The sequence below is a fragment of the Centrocercus urophasianus genome, unplaced genomic scaffold (genome assembly GCF_019232065.1).
Source record: "Centrocercus urophasianus isolate 14NV4802_14NV808 unplaced genomic scaffold, USGS_Curo_1.0 seq_3, whole genome shotgun sequence".
In the NCBI taxonomy this organism is placed as follows: domain Eukaryota; kingdom Metazoa; phylum Chordata; class Aves; order Galliformes; family Phasianidae; genus Centrocercus; species Centrocercus urophasianus.
The window spans coordinates 2,164,698-2,181,828 of NW_024884866.1; the positions used below are offsets into that span (position 1 = coordinate 2,164,698).

At 35.8% G+C, this 17,131-nt stretch overlaps 1 protein-coding gene across 1 annotated transcript in view; it reads left to right on the forward strand.

Moving 5' to 3' along the window:
• IQCM (IQ motif containing M) overlaps window positions 1-17,131 on the forward strand; it is a 96,079-nt gene that overhangs the window by 41,306 nt on the left and 37,642 nt on the right. The window contains exon 8 of the mRNA XM_042828386.1: window positions 283-417. Within this exon, the coding sequence (XP_042684320.1) occupies window positions 283-417 (135 nt within the window). The remainder of the gene's footprint in view (window positions 1-282; window positions 418-17,131) is intronic.

Consider the following 17,131-nt stretch of genomic DNA (forward strand, 5'->3'; position numbering starts at 1 on the left):
ACTGGTTCATCAGCTTTCCTTGCTGAGAAATCCTTATATGGGGAGAGAATTCTTTCAACCTATCTGTTCTCTTTGGTGCTTGGTAAGGATGATGCGAGTTTCACTTATTGCAAAATTCAGCCATCAGCAAGCTACCTAATCATCAGATTTCCACACAGGCCTATGGTTTCCATACTTAGTTTACCAAATGAATTAACTTGATCCTAAAGAAAATATTTCTAGAAAAATTGGTGCCTAATAGCATATCGTAACTACATATTTAATGGGATCTTCTCTTCTTAGTTTATGAAGCAATGTTTTCCAAGAGGGAGTTTGGCCAAAAAATGGACAGAAATCATCTACCTGAGTATTTTAGAGACTGTGGATATTTTATACCTGCCAGCGGAGTACAGCGGATCTTTCAGCTGGTCTTTCCAGGCAAGTTGTTATTTAAAAATGCTTTGCAATGGTACAAAAAGTTCAAATGCAAGTGTAGACTTTCAGTCATTTGTTTCCATTGTGTCATGAAGCTACTGTTCTTAAAAGCATGTTCTTTCATGTTCTTTTTGGAAATGAATCATTTTATCCTTATACATGAAATAAAGTACATTTTGTTGAATTGCCTTTTGTCTAACAATGCAGGACTACAGCTCCATAATATCTTGAAATGTAGTAAGAGAATGAAGAGAAAGTCTGTAGCGGGTCTGCACTTGCAGGTGCCTCCAGGAAAAACACTTGCCTTATTCCTTGTTTTGTAATGTCAGTGGTACTTGCTTTTCATCACTCTTAAGCAACAAAGCCCAACTAAATTTTAAAAACATTCACAAATGAATAGATGAATGTAAATAGAATAAGATGCCATGAGTCAAGGTATAATGCACTGTAAACAGAAGGGAGAAAATTGCCCTTTAAAAATAGAAAAAAATAAAAATATTAAAAAAAATTAAGCCCTTCACATAAAGCTAGTCTTATCTTCCTTCTGTCTTTTCTCTTTCCTGGGGTAGTCAGCTGGGGAACCTGCAATACTCTGCTCTTACTGCTGATCAGCAGCTCTTGGGTAAGGCTTGTGGAGGCAGCCTCTTTGAGAGCCTCACAGTGTGATTTGGGAGATGCCATTATCCATTTCTCCTCTATGGTAGCATGCTTTTGTTTTATAATGGCATATATAGGTGCTGTGAACGAAAGCTGATATAAACACAGGTATTACTTCTGTGTCTTAAGTTTTACATCCACCTCAACACAGAGGTTGTTGCAGATGGTGAACTTTGGAGGTTACAATTAATTCCATACATCAGCGTTTTGAAAGAATGCTTTTGGAATCCTTCCTTTAGTGAGAGAAAATCGTGTTTAATTGGTGCCTTTGCTTTGTTAATGACCTACATGGGATTTCTTTTTGTGTCATATATATACATTGCTGTCTTCCAGCTATGTCTCTGCTCAGGCTGCATCTTTGAGATGAAGGTGATCTCTTTGAGTGTCTGACTACACATTGTACTTTTGCACAGTATGCTGCTTCTCGGTGTTGGCTCCTAGTAAATGCAATTAATTTATTATGGAAAATCATGTATTACATGTCATTTAGGTCACATTCCTAAGACAGTGTGAATAAGACCAGGTATTTTTAGTCATTTGTTCAGTCCCCATCACTATGGTAACAGGGGATTTTGTGACTGTGAGACAGATTTCTGTCTTATATCCTGGATTTGGGAGACTATTGCTACTTTATGCCGTGTTCACAGTCAGAGTAGGGAAGGTTCATGCTTCCCCACTCATTATTTAATTTATTTAGAATCTCTTAGATATGAGGTGTTATCAAGACTGGTTCACCCATTTGAAGCAGAGCGTGAGCTTCTTATTCATTTCGAGTTTAAAACTCTCTCAAATTATGGATGTGTAAATGATGAATAATTGCTGAAATGTAGAGATGTGCTAGTGTCTAAAGGGCACCCATAAAATGGTTTCTAACATGAAAGCATTTTGAATAAATGGCACTTATCTATAAAGTGCCCTCTCTTTCTCAACTTTATAATACAAATGTCATTATTTCTGAGGATAAGTTATTAACAGAGTATAACCTTGCTAAATTGCCTTAGGAAAGAGACTGCAATTGGCTGAGTGTTTTGAATTTCTTAATATGGATTTGATGCAACTGTCTCCTGTGCAGAGCATCTAATACCGTCAAACTGCCTATTTAGGAAAGGAAAGATAAGGTGTGTATGTGTGTGGGCAGAGTGTTGGAGAGATCTACTAGTAATAACAGTTCTGACTTTTTGGGGTGATTATTGTGTCTTATATGGCCATGCTACTGATCCAATGAAGGTTATAAAAAAGAAAAGGTGTGCTTGCCTTGTGACTATTTACTGTGAACACAGGAAATATAAAAGAATTCAAATTTTCTCTTTAAAATTTTCGTCTCTTTTTATTTTTTTATTTTTTTAATTTTCTCCTTTCTTCCTCCTATCTCTCCCCTCTTTTTTCTTTCTCCATTTTTTTCCCCCCTAATGAATCTATTTATTGCTCAAGGAACAGGGTCTGTGAAAATAAGTACCTCATTGTTAAATGTCCTGTCACCTTTCCATTTCCAGTAATGAAAAGATGAGTACTATCTTTGGCTAACAATAATTTAGGCAGTAAAAGCTTGAGACCTCTTATTTTACGTGCTCTCTTCAGAGTTTTAGTTACATCACTCATACATAACTACAAATCTGATTTAGTATGGATCTGCTTATTTGAAACAGTTTATTTTTTTGTATAAATTAGACACTGAAGATAGTAAAAATGATTGGAATAAAGCAAGAATATTTGTAGGGAATTACTAATAGGCACTATTGCATAACAACAAATAGGAAAGAAGACTATCCATTGTAAAATACCTGCAATAAGAATTAAAAACATCAGGTGGAATAGAGAAAAAAAAAGTCATGCATGTATGGCTACTAAGCATACTGCTTTACGTAACTGTGCTGATGTAAGAAAAAATAGTACATCAATTTGACCATAATGACAATAATGATGACACTTTTTGGAAATAAGGCACTGTTATGTGGAGTGGACTTGCAGATGCTGAATGCAGACTTGTACAGAAAAACAAGTTTGTGATTTACTTCTGAATTCTGCTTTTCAGCTTCTGGGCAACAAGCTGAGTTTCCTTTAGGTCAAATGAATTTCATTGGAGATGGTTCTCTAGATGTTTCTGTATATATCTTGCTTCCTGAAGTAGGAAGAAAAGTGAGTAGCTTGGTTATTAGCTAAAACATTTCTCACTGAGATACTGACTGGGATTAATTGAATGATTTTAGGTCAATGATGAGGTTTAGTTCCCACTTTAAAGAAATCATAATGCAGTGTTTTTTAGATTTCATACACAGATAGTGATGATATGTTGTCATATTTAACACCAGTTTCTTCTGCTACTTGATTCTGATGAGAGAAAACCTCACCCCGACACCACTGTGCTTTGTTTGAACCAAATAAGAAAATCAGAGATAATTAACCAGCCTATTTTTGGCCTTATATTTGAAGTACCTATTGAAATCATACTCTGTATTTTTGAAAAATATTTATAGACATTTTTCATGTAGTAGAATGCTTACTTTTTTTTTCTCTGATGGACTCAAAATGCTTTATGTTCTGCTTAGGTAAATTTTTACATGGAATTCAGTAAATCATTGCATGCATTAAGATTGTATGCTGAGACTTCTACTTACTCTGCCTTTAGATTTGCTGAGGAGTCCTACAGCAGTATCTTTTTTAATGCATTCTGTAGTTACTGGCATTACTCCTATTAATACTCAACTAGTATATCTGTCAGGTACACATTTGTTAGCTGATGCTGGTGCCTTTTGTTAGAAGGAAACCGTTCACAGTTGCAGCGTCCCGATCATTGGTGTGCTTTCAAATAAAATACAAACACAGTAAGGATTTTCTCTGCAATTGGCCCTTCTAAGCAGCCTGTATCAAAAGCCAGATTTTTACACTTCGTGTTTGTGATCTTGACAACTAGTCATGTGTTTGTACAAAATATTCAGTGTTTAGGCTAAGGATACGAAATACTGCATATTCTTCTTGAATTTGAATTGTTGCCTGCAAGCTACCTCAGTTTATATCAGCTTTGTCTCGTGGCTGATCTGTGTTTGCAGGAACAAAGTAAATCATCTCTGAATTTTAAAATGCATATATATATGTTGCCAGAGTACTGAAAATGGCAAGCTGAGATGGCTGGAGCTCTTTAGCCTGGAGAGGAGAAGGCTCAGAGGAGACATTATAGTGGCCTTCCAGTACCTGAAGGGGGTCTACAGGAAAGCTGGGAAGGGCCTTTTTGTAAGGGCATGCAGATACAGTATGAGGAGAAATGGTTTTAAACTGGAAGAAGGTAGATTTAAGCTAGATATTAAGAAGTCATTCTTTGCTGTGAGAGTGGTGAGATGCTGGCTCAGGTTGCCCAGTGAGATTGTGGATGCCCCCTTCTAGGAAGCCTTCAAGGCCAGACTGGATTGGGCTGTGAGCAACCTGGTCTAGAGGGAGTTGTCCCTTACTGTAGCAGGGTGGTTGGAACTAGATGATCTTAAAGGTCTCTTCCAGTCCAAACCATTCTATAATTCTAATGATTAATTGGCAAATACTGTTTGAACTTATATATATTAGCAGAAGGTGAGCTTTTTACAGGCACTTTTGGATTGCAGACTATATCTGGCTGGATTTGAAATAATTAATGACAGTGCAAAACAGTGAGCTTTAACGGATGTGTCAAAGTAATGTGTCTTCATTAAAGTCAGTGCCCATTCCCTTTCCGTCTGCAGACAGAGATCTCCAGGGAATGCTTCCTTGCATGATATTGTTACAGGATAGCAGAGCAATCTCAGAGCTCCCTCATCACAACCTTTGGTCTTAGAGCTTGACTCATGCTGAGCCTTTGTCATTTTTTGGTCCCACTGGCCCATTCCATGTTAACTGCTCCCTGTACTGGAGCTTCTAGAAATCTCTTGTGTTTGGAGGTTCAGCTCAGAAATGGAACTATGTGACTCTGAAGCTTTGCCCTATGCACTCTGCAGTTACTTTCCCTCTCAGCTGTTTCCCACTGTGATTCGTATTTGTGACATCTTATGAATAAATTGTTAAAAATAAACAACGCCTAATAGCAATTTATTTTGCAATGGTGCCAGAAAGGTGTTATTTATAGAATGGGACCTTTGTGTTTTGCGTATTGTACACATTCTGAAGAAAAATATGCTTCCTGAATCGTTGATGGGAAATAGCCTCCTAAACCTGTTTATTTCTCATTAAACAAAATCTTACAGAACAAGCAATAAAAACCTATGAATACTGTAATAGGAACAGAGATGTAATGGCCCTCATGGATCTGGCAGAACACTGTGCACTGGTGTTTCTTCTGTTTTATTTTTTTTGCAGTAATGTTTACCACAGCTCTCTGGTTATGAGCCCTGAGAAAGACATAGGCTACTATTATGGTCATTTAAGTCAAACATAACATCAAGAAATTGAAATTCCCCGGTGGAAGAATGCTATGAGTGAATTAGTGATAATGAATAGATGCATTAATGAAATGCATTATAAAATGCTATTGCGAAATTTCAGACTTTTTATGCAATGGCTGCTGCATCAAGGCTAAACAAAAAGTTGCATCTAATGATCCCTTTAGACCTTAAAGACTGTGGGTTGTTCATCATCAGCTGTGGCAAAAGGAAATAAAATCGATATACCCCTCTCATTAACTTCTGATCCCCTCTCAAAAGAATTACAGAATATTGTGATTTTAAAAGATTAAAGATATCCCACAGCAGCTGGAACATTTATCGTTGAGCAAGTAAGGGCCATAGTGGCTGGATCCAACCACTATCTGATTAATATTTGTCCACGTGCATCCTTTCTGACCTCCCATATGTATACAAACGTAAGTTTGTGTTTCTCTCTCTCTCTCTCTCTCTCTTTTTTCTTCAGAAGAAGGCAAGTTTTATGCTTAAGAACTTAATTTTCTTGAGTGTTTTTCTGTTAGCATATCATCGTTATGCTCCTCCTGGGGCTGGCAAATAGGAACAGGAAATTCAATTTGGGTTATCCACAAGCCTAGAGTATTCTATGCCAGCCACCAACCTTGTTTTGACATAATTAAAATGTTATTTCTTTTTTTCAGTAACAATAGTCCATCATTATGGATTTATTAAGATGTCTTGATAATGAAGTTGAGATCTAAATAAAACTAATGACCTATTTTGTTACTAAAGAGTGTTTTTTTTCATGTCTGTTCACTTCTTACATTGAATTTAGAATTATTCTAAAAAAACCTACTTTGGAGCAACAACCAGAGAAATTTTCTTTTTAAATTTTTTTTTTTTTTGCTGCAATGTCTGCGGAACACCTGACAACAGTTGATCCCGTAGTATGCTGACACTGCTGCCTTGTGTCCAAACTAATGCTGTCATATATCCTCATGTCTGTCTCATATATATAAGTTATAAAATCTTGGTCTACCTTTTTGTTCCATCTAGAACAAAATCTGAAATCTATTAGAATCTGACACGTCAGGTCCTATTCTGTGACTAGGGCTCCAGAGGACTATCCTAATACAATTAAACTGTACAAATAATGACGCACTGCCAAATCTGCTCTAACAAAATTTGGGTAATTCTAAAATTTGAATTATAAATTTCACTATGCCGACATAGATGAAGTACTCACATTTGACTTGTTTTCTGTGCCAGCCTCCACCCTCACACGTGATATCTTTCGCTGTGAATTCAGAGGTATGTCTGGAAAGCATAATGCAATTGCAGTAGTTATTAATCACCATATAGCCAGTTCTGGAATGCAGAGCAGTGCTTATGCTTGTCCGACTGTTTCTGGGACAAACAAGCTGGAGGAAGAAAAAAGAGGGACTACCTCTGGGACAGCATTTCTTATATCCAGTGCTTAATCACAAACTTGTTGGGCATTACTATCTTTTTCATGCTCTTTGTAATAAAAACTCTACTTTGGATCACTGTAGTAGAGTGACTTGATTGAGTTGCCCATGTGCTATTATAGCACTTTGGCCTGATTCAAGCCCAGAAAGGCAATTTGTCAAACAATGTATTTTCCTGCCTGGAAGTTTTTATTGGCAGCAAATTTGCATTTTTACATAAATATTATAGACTTAATTTGTTAATACATTTCATGCAATACTACAGTTCTATTGGAGCAATTTCATCACCTCGTGTGCCTGAATGGCAATGTACCTGATAAATCAAGAGAGGATGCCATTTTTTTCTCTTTGCAATTGCTTTGTTAATTGCTATTCCAGTTGTCTTTTTCCTTAACAGCCTTTACTGCAGCCTATAGAGTTTCCCCCATTTTTGAGCACTTGATTATTCTTTCCAAGTTTAGTGCTTTGCACTTGTCTGTATTGAATTTTATTTTATTGGTTCTGCTCTTTTCTCCAATTTATCAAGATCATTTTGAGTTTCGGTGTTCTCCTATAAAGTGCTCGTAATTGCTTCTAGTGTGGTGTCATCTACAAGCTTTATTAGTGTCTATTCTATTATTAGTTGTTAATGAAAATATCGAACAGAACCAAACTCAGGATAGACCTCTGAGATCTCACTTCATAATTAATCTCAGTTTTGACAGGTAAAAATTCAGCAATACTTTGAGTAGGGTATTTTGATCTTTAATAAGAAAAAGAATAAATTACCAGAAAATACGACATTAAAGATTAGAGAACTATTAGGAGGTTCAAAAATTCTTGCATGGAATAGTGGTATATGGAAGAGTAATTAATTGTTCATCATTTATTGCTAAAATTGCCTTTTACATGGTTTAAGCAAGTTTGTTCCCCCACGAAAACATGGGAAGATTTATCGTAGCACTATCCTTGATCGAAAAGATACATATTAGATTTCAGATGTTCTTTGAACATTTTGCTGTCTGTTAGGAGAGGAGTAGTATAAACTGTCTTAACTATCACCCTTATTAAGATGTAATATATTTATTATATAAATAGGTATTATAGTATTCATATTAGATTTTAGCATACGTATAATAGAATTCATCTATAAATGTACGTGGATATGTATTATAGTATGCAGAGTAAGCAAAAATAGATTTCTGTAGTATATTTTGAAAAAGAGCAGAAGAGTTATATACAGTGAACCAGAATAATTTTTGGAGTAAATCTGAATAGTTGCTGCACCCTTCTCCAGTATCTTTTGACAATGAAACGGATGTAGTGAGTACAAACTTATCATTTAATAATTACGAAAGGAGAATAATCATAACATCCAGTTGAAGAAGTAATATATAGAATGTGAGCTTCATTGTTTTTAGTTATTTTTATCCATACTATCAAAGCATAACAATTTTACTAATGCTTCTTTATTATATGTAAATCTACATCAGTACATTAGTTTAATTTCTTGGAGAAATAAAAGAGTTGATATTTTCTTTTATAGGAAGAGTGATTTGAATTTGACCTGAATTGTTTAAAATTGTTCGAGAACAGCTTCATGCTTCCATACTCGTCAAACAGTTGTATTTTCAAAGGAACATCTAATATTATTCCTTCATATAGAAACTCACGCACACTGGCTCTTAAGTCTAACCTGCAGGCACACACGTAAAAATGCTGACCTCAGTATGATCCTTTTATGCTGTCATCTGCTTGCCATTTAATTTGTAATATTTTCTTCAGTTTTTCTTTGTCTACGAGACTAGCCTTTTTTTTTTCTGCCACTATGTAGGTTATTAGAGTAACAACATTTTCTTATTTAAAATGCTCTATTGCATAGTCCTGTAAACCATTTTTGGCATTTACAACCATCTCAGGTTAGCTGGCATAATCCAGAGCAGTCATATCATTGAGATATCTATTTATTTATTTATTTTTCAAGAATAACTCTACAAAACCATTCACTCTTCAAACTGAAGGCAAAAAAGAATTCTAAAGCTAAATGATTTTGTGTAGGGTCATCCAATCAAACAACTTTGATGTAAAAAAATTGTTGGTACGAGCCATTTCCATGAAGTTAGCATCCATGTTAAACTTCTAAGTTGTTAAGAGTATACCCTTTTCAAATCTAGTTTTAAAATCACACATCTACAAAAATTGTAAGTAACAAGTTTTATATTTAGATAAATCCTGTTGCTAAAGGCATTCTGTGTTTAAATACTTATCAAGAGCTTTTCCTTATTTCCTATCAGTTCATAGTCTTTTGGCATTCTATTGTAATAATTCTCTATGACGTATTATTTTTCAGCCTAGAAGTGCAGTTTCAGTTCTTAGTTTCTTTTCACTTAATTATCTTCTGCATTCTGTTCAGTGGAAGAATTAAATGCTTGGCTGTTTGTCATCTGTTACAGCTGCCTATCCCAAACTGACACAACATACTCTCTTTAACCATATGATTAGCTTAGATTTGTTTAACCGTAAGTTACCAATCTTCTACCAGCATATGATTTGTCTATTGATGTTTGTGTTTCTCCTAAAGGAAACAGATTTGGTTGTCAGTTTTAATGATAAGCAATTTTTACAACTCATTTGGCTTTCTGTGATCCCATTTTGATGTCATTTCTATTATTCTATCTGAATTTTAGTTTTAGTGTAGTCTTGCTAATGTTGTCTGTCACCCAGCAAGAAGCTATATTGTCTGCACTGGAGTCATCTGTCATTGTAGCCATCATCATTGCAAAAAAGCTGTAAAATTTTAGTTTTTTGTTTTTTAAATCCTATGTTTGAAACCACATCTCTGGTGCTGGACACCTTAATGAACAGGTTGCTCTGAAAATAATGCCTTCTATTTATTTTCATGATAACTGACACGTACGATGAACACTTTATGACAGTGAAAATTCTTAGGTACAAAACACTTTTTTTTTTTTTTTTTTTTTTTTTTTTTCCAACACAGTCACTACCAACAGTTATGCATTTTCACCAGAAATGAAGAACAACCTACATGCTATGCTCATAAAAATCTGTACCAATGGGGGGGGCCCACTGTCACTGCTGCTGAAACGCACCATACCATCAAGGTCCAGTTTTTGATCTCCATAAACATTCAGCAAGCACCAGTGAATGTTAATGGGTGCAATTTTTTCCTCCTGGAGGAATTCAGTGGTACATTCCACACACACTTATATGTCAGAGGCCGTTTTGCCAGACTGGTCCTCTACTGACATTTGTCACACAGCAACAAAAGGCAATGGAATATTGGTGGGAAGGTTCAATGTCTGCTGCTGTACCACCAATATCTGCCTCTGACTTTGTGAGCTGACATCATAAAACAGAAGGCATTACTTTCAGAGCAGCTCTAGTACATTGTTTTGATAACCATCGAACTTGAAACAGAAGGTCTCTGGACCATATGGGGGTAGTAAGGTCCAAAATGTGTCTCTACTGTAATTCAAGACAACATCTATTAAACCTGTGGCATACTACCAACTACTTTGTGATACTTGTTAACGGACTTCTTTTCTCTAGAAAAGGAAGCGAATACTCTAAGGTAAAAAAGTGGATTTCTGCATTTCTCTCTTAATGTACACTTCAACTGAAACATAAGAATGAACAATTCTTTTCTTTAGGTTTTCTAGTTTCTTACCCAAGAGAGTGCAGTTAGCATGATATGCTAATTTAATATAGTAGTGGATAAAACATCTGTAACTCTCTCTAGATATTTCAAATACCATTTTCTTTTAAATATACAAACAGGCCCTAGCTGCTAGAATTTGATCTGGAGGTCAGTGACATCAGTACTAATTCAAATTAAGCTTATCACTGAATAATTTGGCTTGGCTGTAGGTTCAGAGAAATATGGGTATTTTCATTAATTATTGGCATAATACTGTGACAGTGAGTTAAACATTTATGTGTGAGTAATTAAGAAAAACTTAAGTCCGTTTTTAAAAAAAGTTCTAGATATCAATCAGAGTAGATCTCTGTAAAGCTTAAGCTTGTGCTAGTAAAACAGATACAGTTGCCAAAGCTGCTTTTGTTGTTTTATATGCACTAAATATAACAAAAAATGGTCCAGGTTTAGAAAAAAGATTTAAGATTATTTTTTTTGTTTTGGTGTGGGGGGAAAAAAAAGAGTTGCTTATTATGTAGTTTTGCTTTGTGTAAATTCCCCTTAAATTCTGTAGAAGAAAAATGCAGTGAATTCTCTGGAAAATGACATTTTGCACATATTTTCCAGTTTCACTATTATTTCTAAGTCAAGAAAAAAGGTCCAGTATGTTGTGAAAAGGTACTTTGATAATAATTATTTTATTGGCAGTTTCGGAACTGCTTTCTTAGAAAGGATTAAGAAAAATCCTTTTGTAGAGGAAACAGTGACATACGACAACAGAGTTGTTGAATTTAACAGGCCTAACTGTGTCTTTTCTGTTAAGAAATCTTAACATTTGAAATGTTACCATCCAAATTCAGATTTCCATGTCCAAATGGAACATCTGTATACAGAAGAACTGGGATTTTCAAAAGCTCATAGATACATGTTTAGATTTTGTTTTGATACTCTTTGAAACTGTAGACAGGGTTGACTGGGGCTCTGCCTTTTATGAAACCACTAGGAACAAAAATTCTTGTTACAGTACGTCTTTCTTTTACTTGAATATGGAATAGTTCAAGCAGGATTTCGTGAGTAGTAAATGCAATTGCACATTTTCTGCTATTAAATACATTGTCAGTGATATCTTACTATAACAACTTATAACACATAATGGCCACAAATATAGAAATAACAAGGAAAGGGGAAGATCCAGAAAATGGAGATACCTGCCGTAACTGTCTGAATATGAATATAAATCAACTTTTTGGTGCAAAAAATACAAAATTCAATTTGGAACAGTAAGAAATTATTCTTCTGAGTTCAGCTAGTGCATAAGAAAAATTTCACAAGAAATACCACCCAAATGACATTTCGTGCAAGTAGTGAAAAACTTTGTGCAGTAGCATATCAACTGACATCTTTACAGATAGAGATTTCATTAAGTTTTTGTGCCTGCCAAATGCAGGCAGCTTCCTCACTCATGTTCACTCTTCATCCATGACATAAAAAAGGCATATTTTTGTTTGACCTAAGTCTACAGATAGTAGTTATACATATACCCCAACTAGGAGATATTGAAACGCACAGTGGCTTTACTTTTTTTAGCTGGTGTAAATCTTCCATCCTTTTTGATGAATATACTGTTCAGGTGGATCTTATCTTAAATGTCCAGAAGAAGTAATGTGGCATGGTGTTTTGATGACAACCTGAGATGGAATAACCTGTATAACAGTTTTCTCTTTGTTGCCTTTGGAAATGTATCTCATTTGTATTTTCCATTTAACCCTTCCTAATGCATGCCGTGTCCTGAAAAGAATAAATTTTAGCTTGCACAGTTTTAAAAATGGTGTATAAAATATGTAGAATTGGCTTAATTACTGAAAAAAATTTCAGGCTATCAAAATGCCTTTTTTGGAGTATGATGAGTTTCGGATGCTTTTACAGAATGTGAAGTAAAGGAACATATTTTAAAATATGAGACGCAACCAAAAGCACTGGCAAAGATATCATTAATGGCCAAATTAAACTGTTAGATCATTACAAAGAAGGATCAAACTAAACATCTGTGTGACTTCTGTGTTCCCATCATCAAGATGTCCTCAGTAAATTTTTATCAACATGTGAGAATAGGTTATCTTACATGAGGTAACAGCTGAAACTTTGAAATTGTGCTATATTGTTGGTTTGTGTCACAGCCTGAGTGTTATTTAAATACCTTTTTCATTTTTTTTCTCCCTCCGTGTTTAATACTGGATAATACTCCAGAGGCCTCTTTAAAACAGCTAATGTTCCCTTTGGCACCGAAATCCACTTACCTTAACTGACTTCTGTTATACTTCAACCTGACTCTCAGAGTCACAACGGTAATATTCATTTTAATGTCCCGATAGGCTCTTAGTATTCATCAAATATTTGATTTACATTTTCTAATAAGCTTTATGGAATGCAGAAACATGAAACCCATACTCTGCCATGATTCTAACTACCGTGTCGTTCATTAACACTGAACTATTTCTCCAAAATAATTAAAATCTGTAATTGAATATACTAGAATAATTTTGGAAAATTAGTTTAATTATTCCATTGCTTCTATTTGGAAAGATCATATCATTTAGAATAACATAAGCAAATATGAATTTACCCTTCTGGTGTCCTTTTGTTTATAACCATCTTTTGAGAAAGCATATATACTTGAAATGCATATACTTGTTAAGCACTAGTGTTACTATGTAGATTCTTTCTTACATAGAATTTACTGAAAAAAAGAAATCATGCTTTCATCTCGAAATCATTTCAACAATTACTGTGTTTTGCCCTTCAGGGATCTGTGGCATTGTCTTTTTCTGTATGCTTACTGTAGGATAGAAAGTGTTCTCTAATTGAGCTACCTGTTGTATATTCAGTGGCAGTAAGACTGAGTACACAAACAATGAGTGTATGCTATACAAGGGACTACTTACACACCAGGAATCCCTACCTTAGGGGTGTGCAATCCCCGGAAGTACAACCAAAATAATCACAAGCGGAATTGAAAAGGTTAAAAATTTATAGCCTCTCCGCTGTTCTGGAAGTATACTACTGCAGTGTAGGCAAGTATAGTGGTTTGTCACTGGTTTCCTGTGCAAGAAACTAAAGAGGTTTGTGATCAATCAGAGGCATGTTTCAGAGGTCTGAAAACTGTCCATGAATCTCTGAACAGCACTTAGCAGCTGCTACTGGAACATATTGGGTTGTACGGCTGTGACACTGTGACCATTACAAATGTGGGTGTATTGTGTATTGAAGAGAGCAGAAAAAAGAAAGCTAAAAGAAAATCTGAACTGGGTAACTTGTAGGAAGGAGAACTGGAGTGACAGAGAAGGAAGGGGAGATCAGTACAAGAAGGTAAAGATAGAAACTTTTGAAACTTGGAAAAATAAAAAGAAATAACTCTTAAAAGTGTGGGCCTTCAACTGCCTCAAGGATCCCAATCAGTTCTTTGGCATACCATCAAAGGGTATCTGCTGATGGGGCTTGCTCTTTATCTGAATTATTGGACTGATATGGCATAGGTAAGCATAGGATACACTCAGTTATACCAATGCGTTGCTCCTCTGTCTAATTCTAGTTGCATAGACGGTTTGTGGGTGAATGCTTTCCAGGTGGGCAATACTGCTGTGCTTAAAACAAAAGCATCATAAACTGGTTCCTTATGGTGGTGATCCTTGCATGGCATGTTTTTCTTGTGACGTATCCAGCACCTCTCATTCACAACATGAGCTTTTTTGTAATTTTTTAAGAACAGTTTGTAGTGTTAATTGGAACCTGTAAGATTTTAAATGGCTAGTCTTTGTGTTACTTCAGGTGCAGCTTCTGCCCTGTGATGAGGACATAGGACTGCCTGTGCTCTTGATCCAAGACAGTATCACCATGTCAGTGCACATGTAGATCCCAATTAGCCTTGCTGAGAGACATGACTAATTAGTGCAGATATAGCACAGCTCTCACCGTACTTCTGGGAGCAGAGCTGGAATTGCTGCCTGGTACTTTGTCAGCAATCTTACATATGGGGGCCACTGAGTAGACTGGATCATCAACTACAGCCCAACCTGCTCCTGCTTTGTGATCTTATGGCACAAGAGGCACTTGTGTTCTCATCAGGCTTAACCTCAGGGTATCATGTTAGACACCTTTGCCTGTTTCTTTATTCTAAAGTTTGTTTCTGTACTTAGCCTTGTTAACATTTTATGTTCTTCAGTTCATGTCAGAGGCTTGCTTGTTCACTTCAGCTTTCCATTCTTTTCATTCTCACTGGCCCCAACAGATGGATCTGCAATGGGAGAATCACCTTTCCAGTCCTGACAGGAGTACAGGCCCTGTGCAGGGATGTTATTCATCAGGGTTCCTGGCTTTCATGCTTTGGCTTAGATGTCATGAAGTGAGGGATGAGACACTGAGCAGAGCAGAGGGGCAACTGCTCATCAAGGGCCTTCCAGGGGATGTCCTTTGCAATGTTCTTCCCAGTATCAATGAAAGTGGGATTGGATTTTTTACTTTATTAATTTTTTGTTTAAAACAATTATTTTCTGTGGTAGTTATGTGAGAGGGGATGGGCAGAATCTCTTTGATCCTTCCTTGTTTCAGTCCAGTTCAAATCACTGGTTGATATTTTATCACCTAACCTTGTACGGATTCATACCTGGCTCCAGCAGAGTATATGAAAATATTGCAGACTGCAGCACAGGAAGGACAAATAACAACTGTGTGGGGAGAATGCAGGGTATATAATAGGCTATTTCTCTGTGTTGTTTCCTCCAGGCTAACAATGTTAAATGGATGAATTGATTAGTGAATATTATTCTTTCCTTCTGATCTTATTCCATACAATTCAACAAAGTGAATAATGATTATTTTTAAGAAGTGAGATTTTAATAGATCTTATAAAAATAATGTTTTGTGCAAGGATTGCTGATTTACTCCAGAAGGCTATTATAACAGCTGCATAAAACCACTTTTTTTTTCCCCAAAAAAAGTACTAGAGTTCAGCTGGGGTAGGCGTGTGCGCACGACGGGTCTTCTATTGTTGTCCTGTTATTTCAAGAGAGAAGGCTATTGAGTAACCTAAGAATTCTTAGGAGTTGTTTAGCGCTTCCCTTGTTAGTGCCAGAGACAATCACACATTAACTGCTCACGAGCAGAATGCAACTTTATGGGTTTACTTGAATATTTTCCCTGAGATAATTTCCTTTACTCCTGAAATCTTTGGCAGAACACCTCCTGTTGGTCTTAATGAGGAAGGATCAGACCTTTAATAAGCATCACAGTCACGTAAGCTTGGGGTTTAGTTTTTTAGCATCATGCTTTTTAAGTGATTTTAGTTACTGCCTGCAGTGTATACAGCTGTGAACTTGGATAATAAATAAGGATTATTTCTATGAAGAAACCTTTGGCAGCAATTTTTGCTTTGCTGAGGTAAGCTGTTAGTCATCTGCCACCAAAGGGTAATCAGCTAGATTTTAAATATTGCTGTGTCTTTCTACTTTTACTGTATTTTTGATTAGTCAATAAATACATGTTCAGTCTATTTCCAAAGCCCAGCAATCAGTACAGAGGCAAGATGCATTGCTGAAAAGAAACAAACTAGCAGCAGCTAATTGTAAAGCCTTTGGTTGATTGAAGAAAAGGTTGGCCTCTCATGGAAATTAGAGGAAGTTGGTAAAGCTTCATTATAAAAAAAAAAAAAAAAAAAAATCACAGCCAAAAAATGGTGTTGACAGGTGGTAAAGTGCACTCTTAAGACTGAATAAACTTATTCTCTGGCGGTACAAAGGATGCCAGAGAAACTGTGCTCCCTGATATGAAGGGTGCATTTGAGCTTGAGAACCTGCAGGTAAATGCAGTTCAGATTCAAGAGCCTAAGTTTAGTCTAATAAATTGATATTTAGGAATCTGCCTGATGTTCATATGTGCTTTATGCCCTGTCAAGGAGAGTGATTTGTGTAACTGTATAAATACAGAGATGAGAGAGGAAAAATAGTTCCCCGTTCTTGGTTGTTAATAAATAATTCAGAGCCAAAAATATTTACCATCCAACTCTCCCTTCTAAATCACACCTCAAAAAAGTGTTGATAAATGCTAGGTAATAACTAAATGTATTGTATGAATGGAAATGTTTGATATGTTGAGGGAAAATAATGGAAATGGCCTGACTTGATTAAACACCAGTAGATAAATCCTAGCTTACAGGTTGAAAGTAAAGAAATCAGCTGTTTAGTTTCTTACTCAGCCAAAAAGAGTTATAGATTGCATTGCAATAAAACTGAGCATGCCCTCTAATCAGTCGCTCGATGTGCCTCAACGTGAAATTAAAATAAATGGTTTAAGCATATGTAAAGAAATCATTTTGATTGGTAAGGATCACGGTTTATCATCAAGTGTTGTTCTGAAACCTGTGGTATTTTTTGCCTGTGAAATGGATGCAGACAAGGACATGTGCACTGTGCAGATAACTTTTTGTTCAGATCTGGTTTGAATAACCTCCAGTTGGTATTTTAACTTGTAAAGCTTAAACCAAAGGCTGGGATGCAAAATATTGCTGCATTTCAATAAAACAATCTTCTCTTAGTAAGATTTAATAC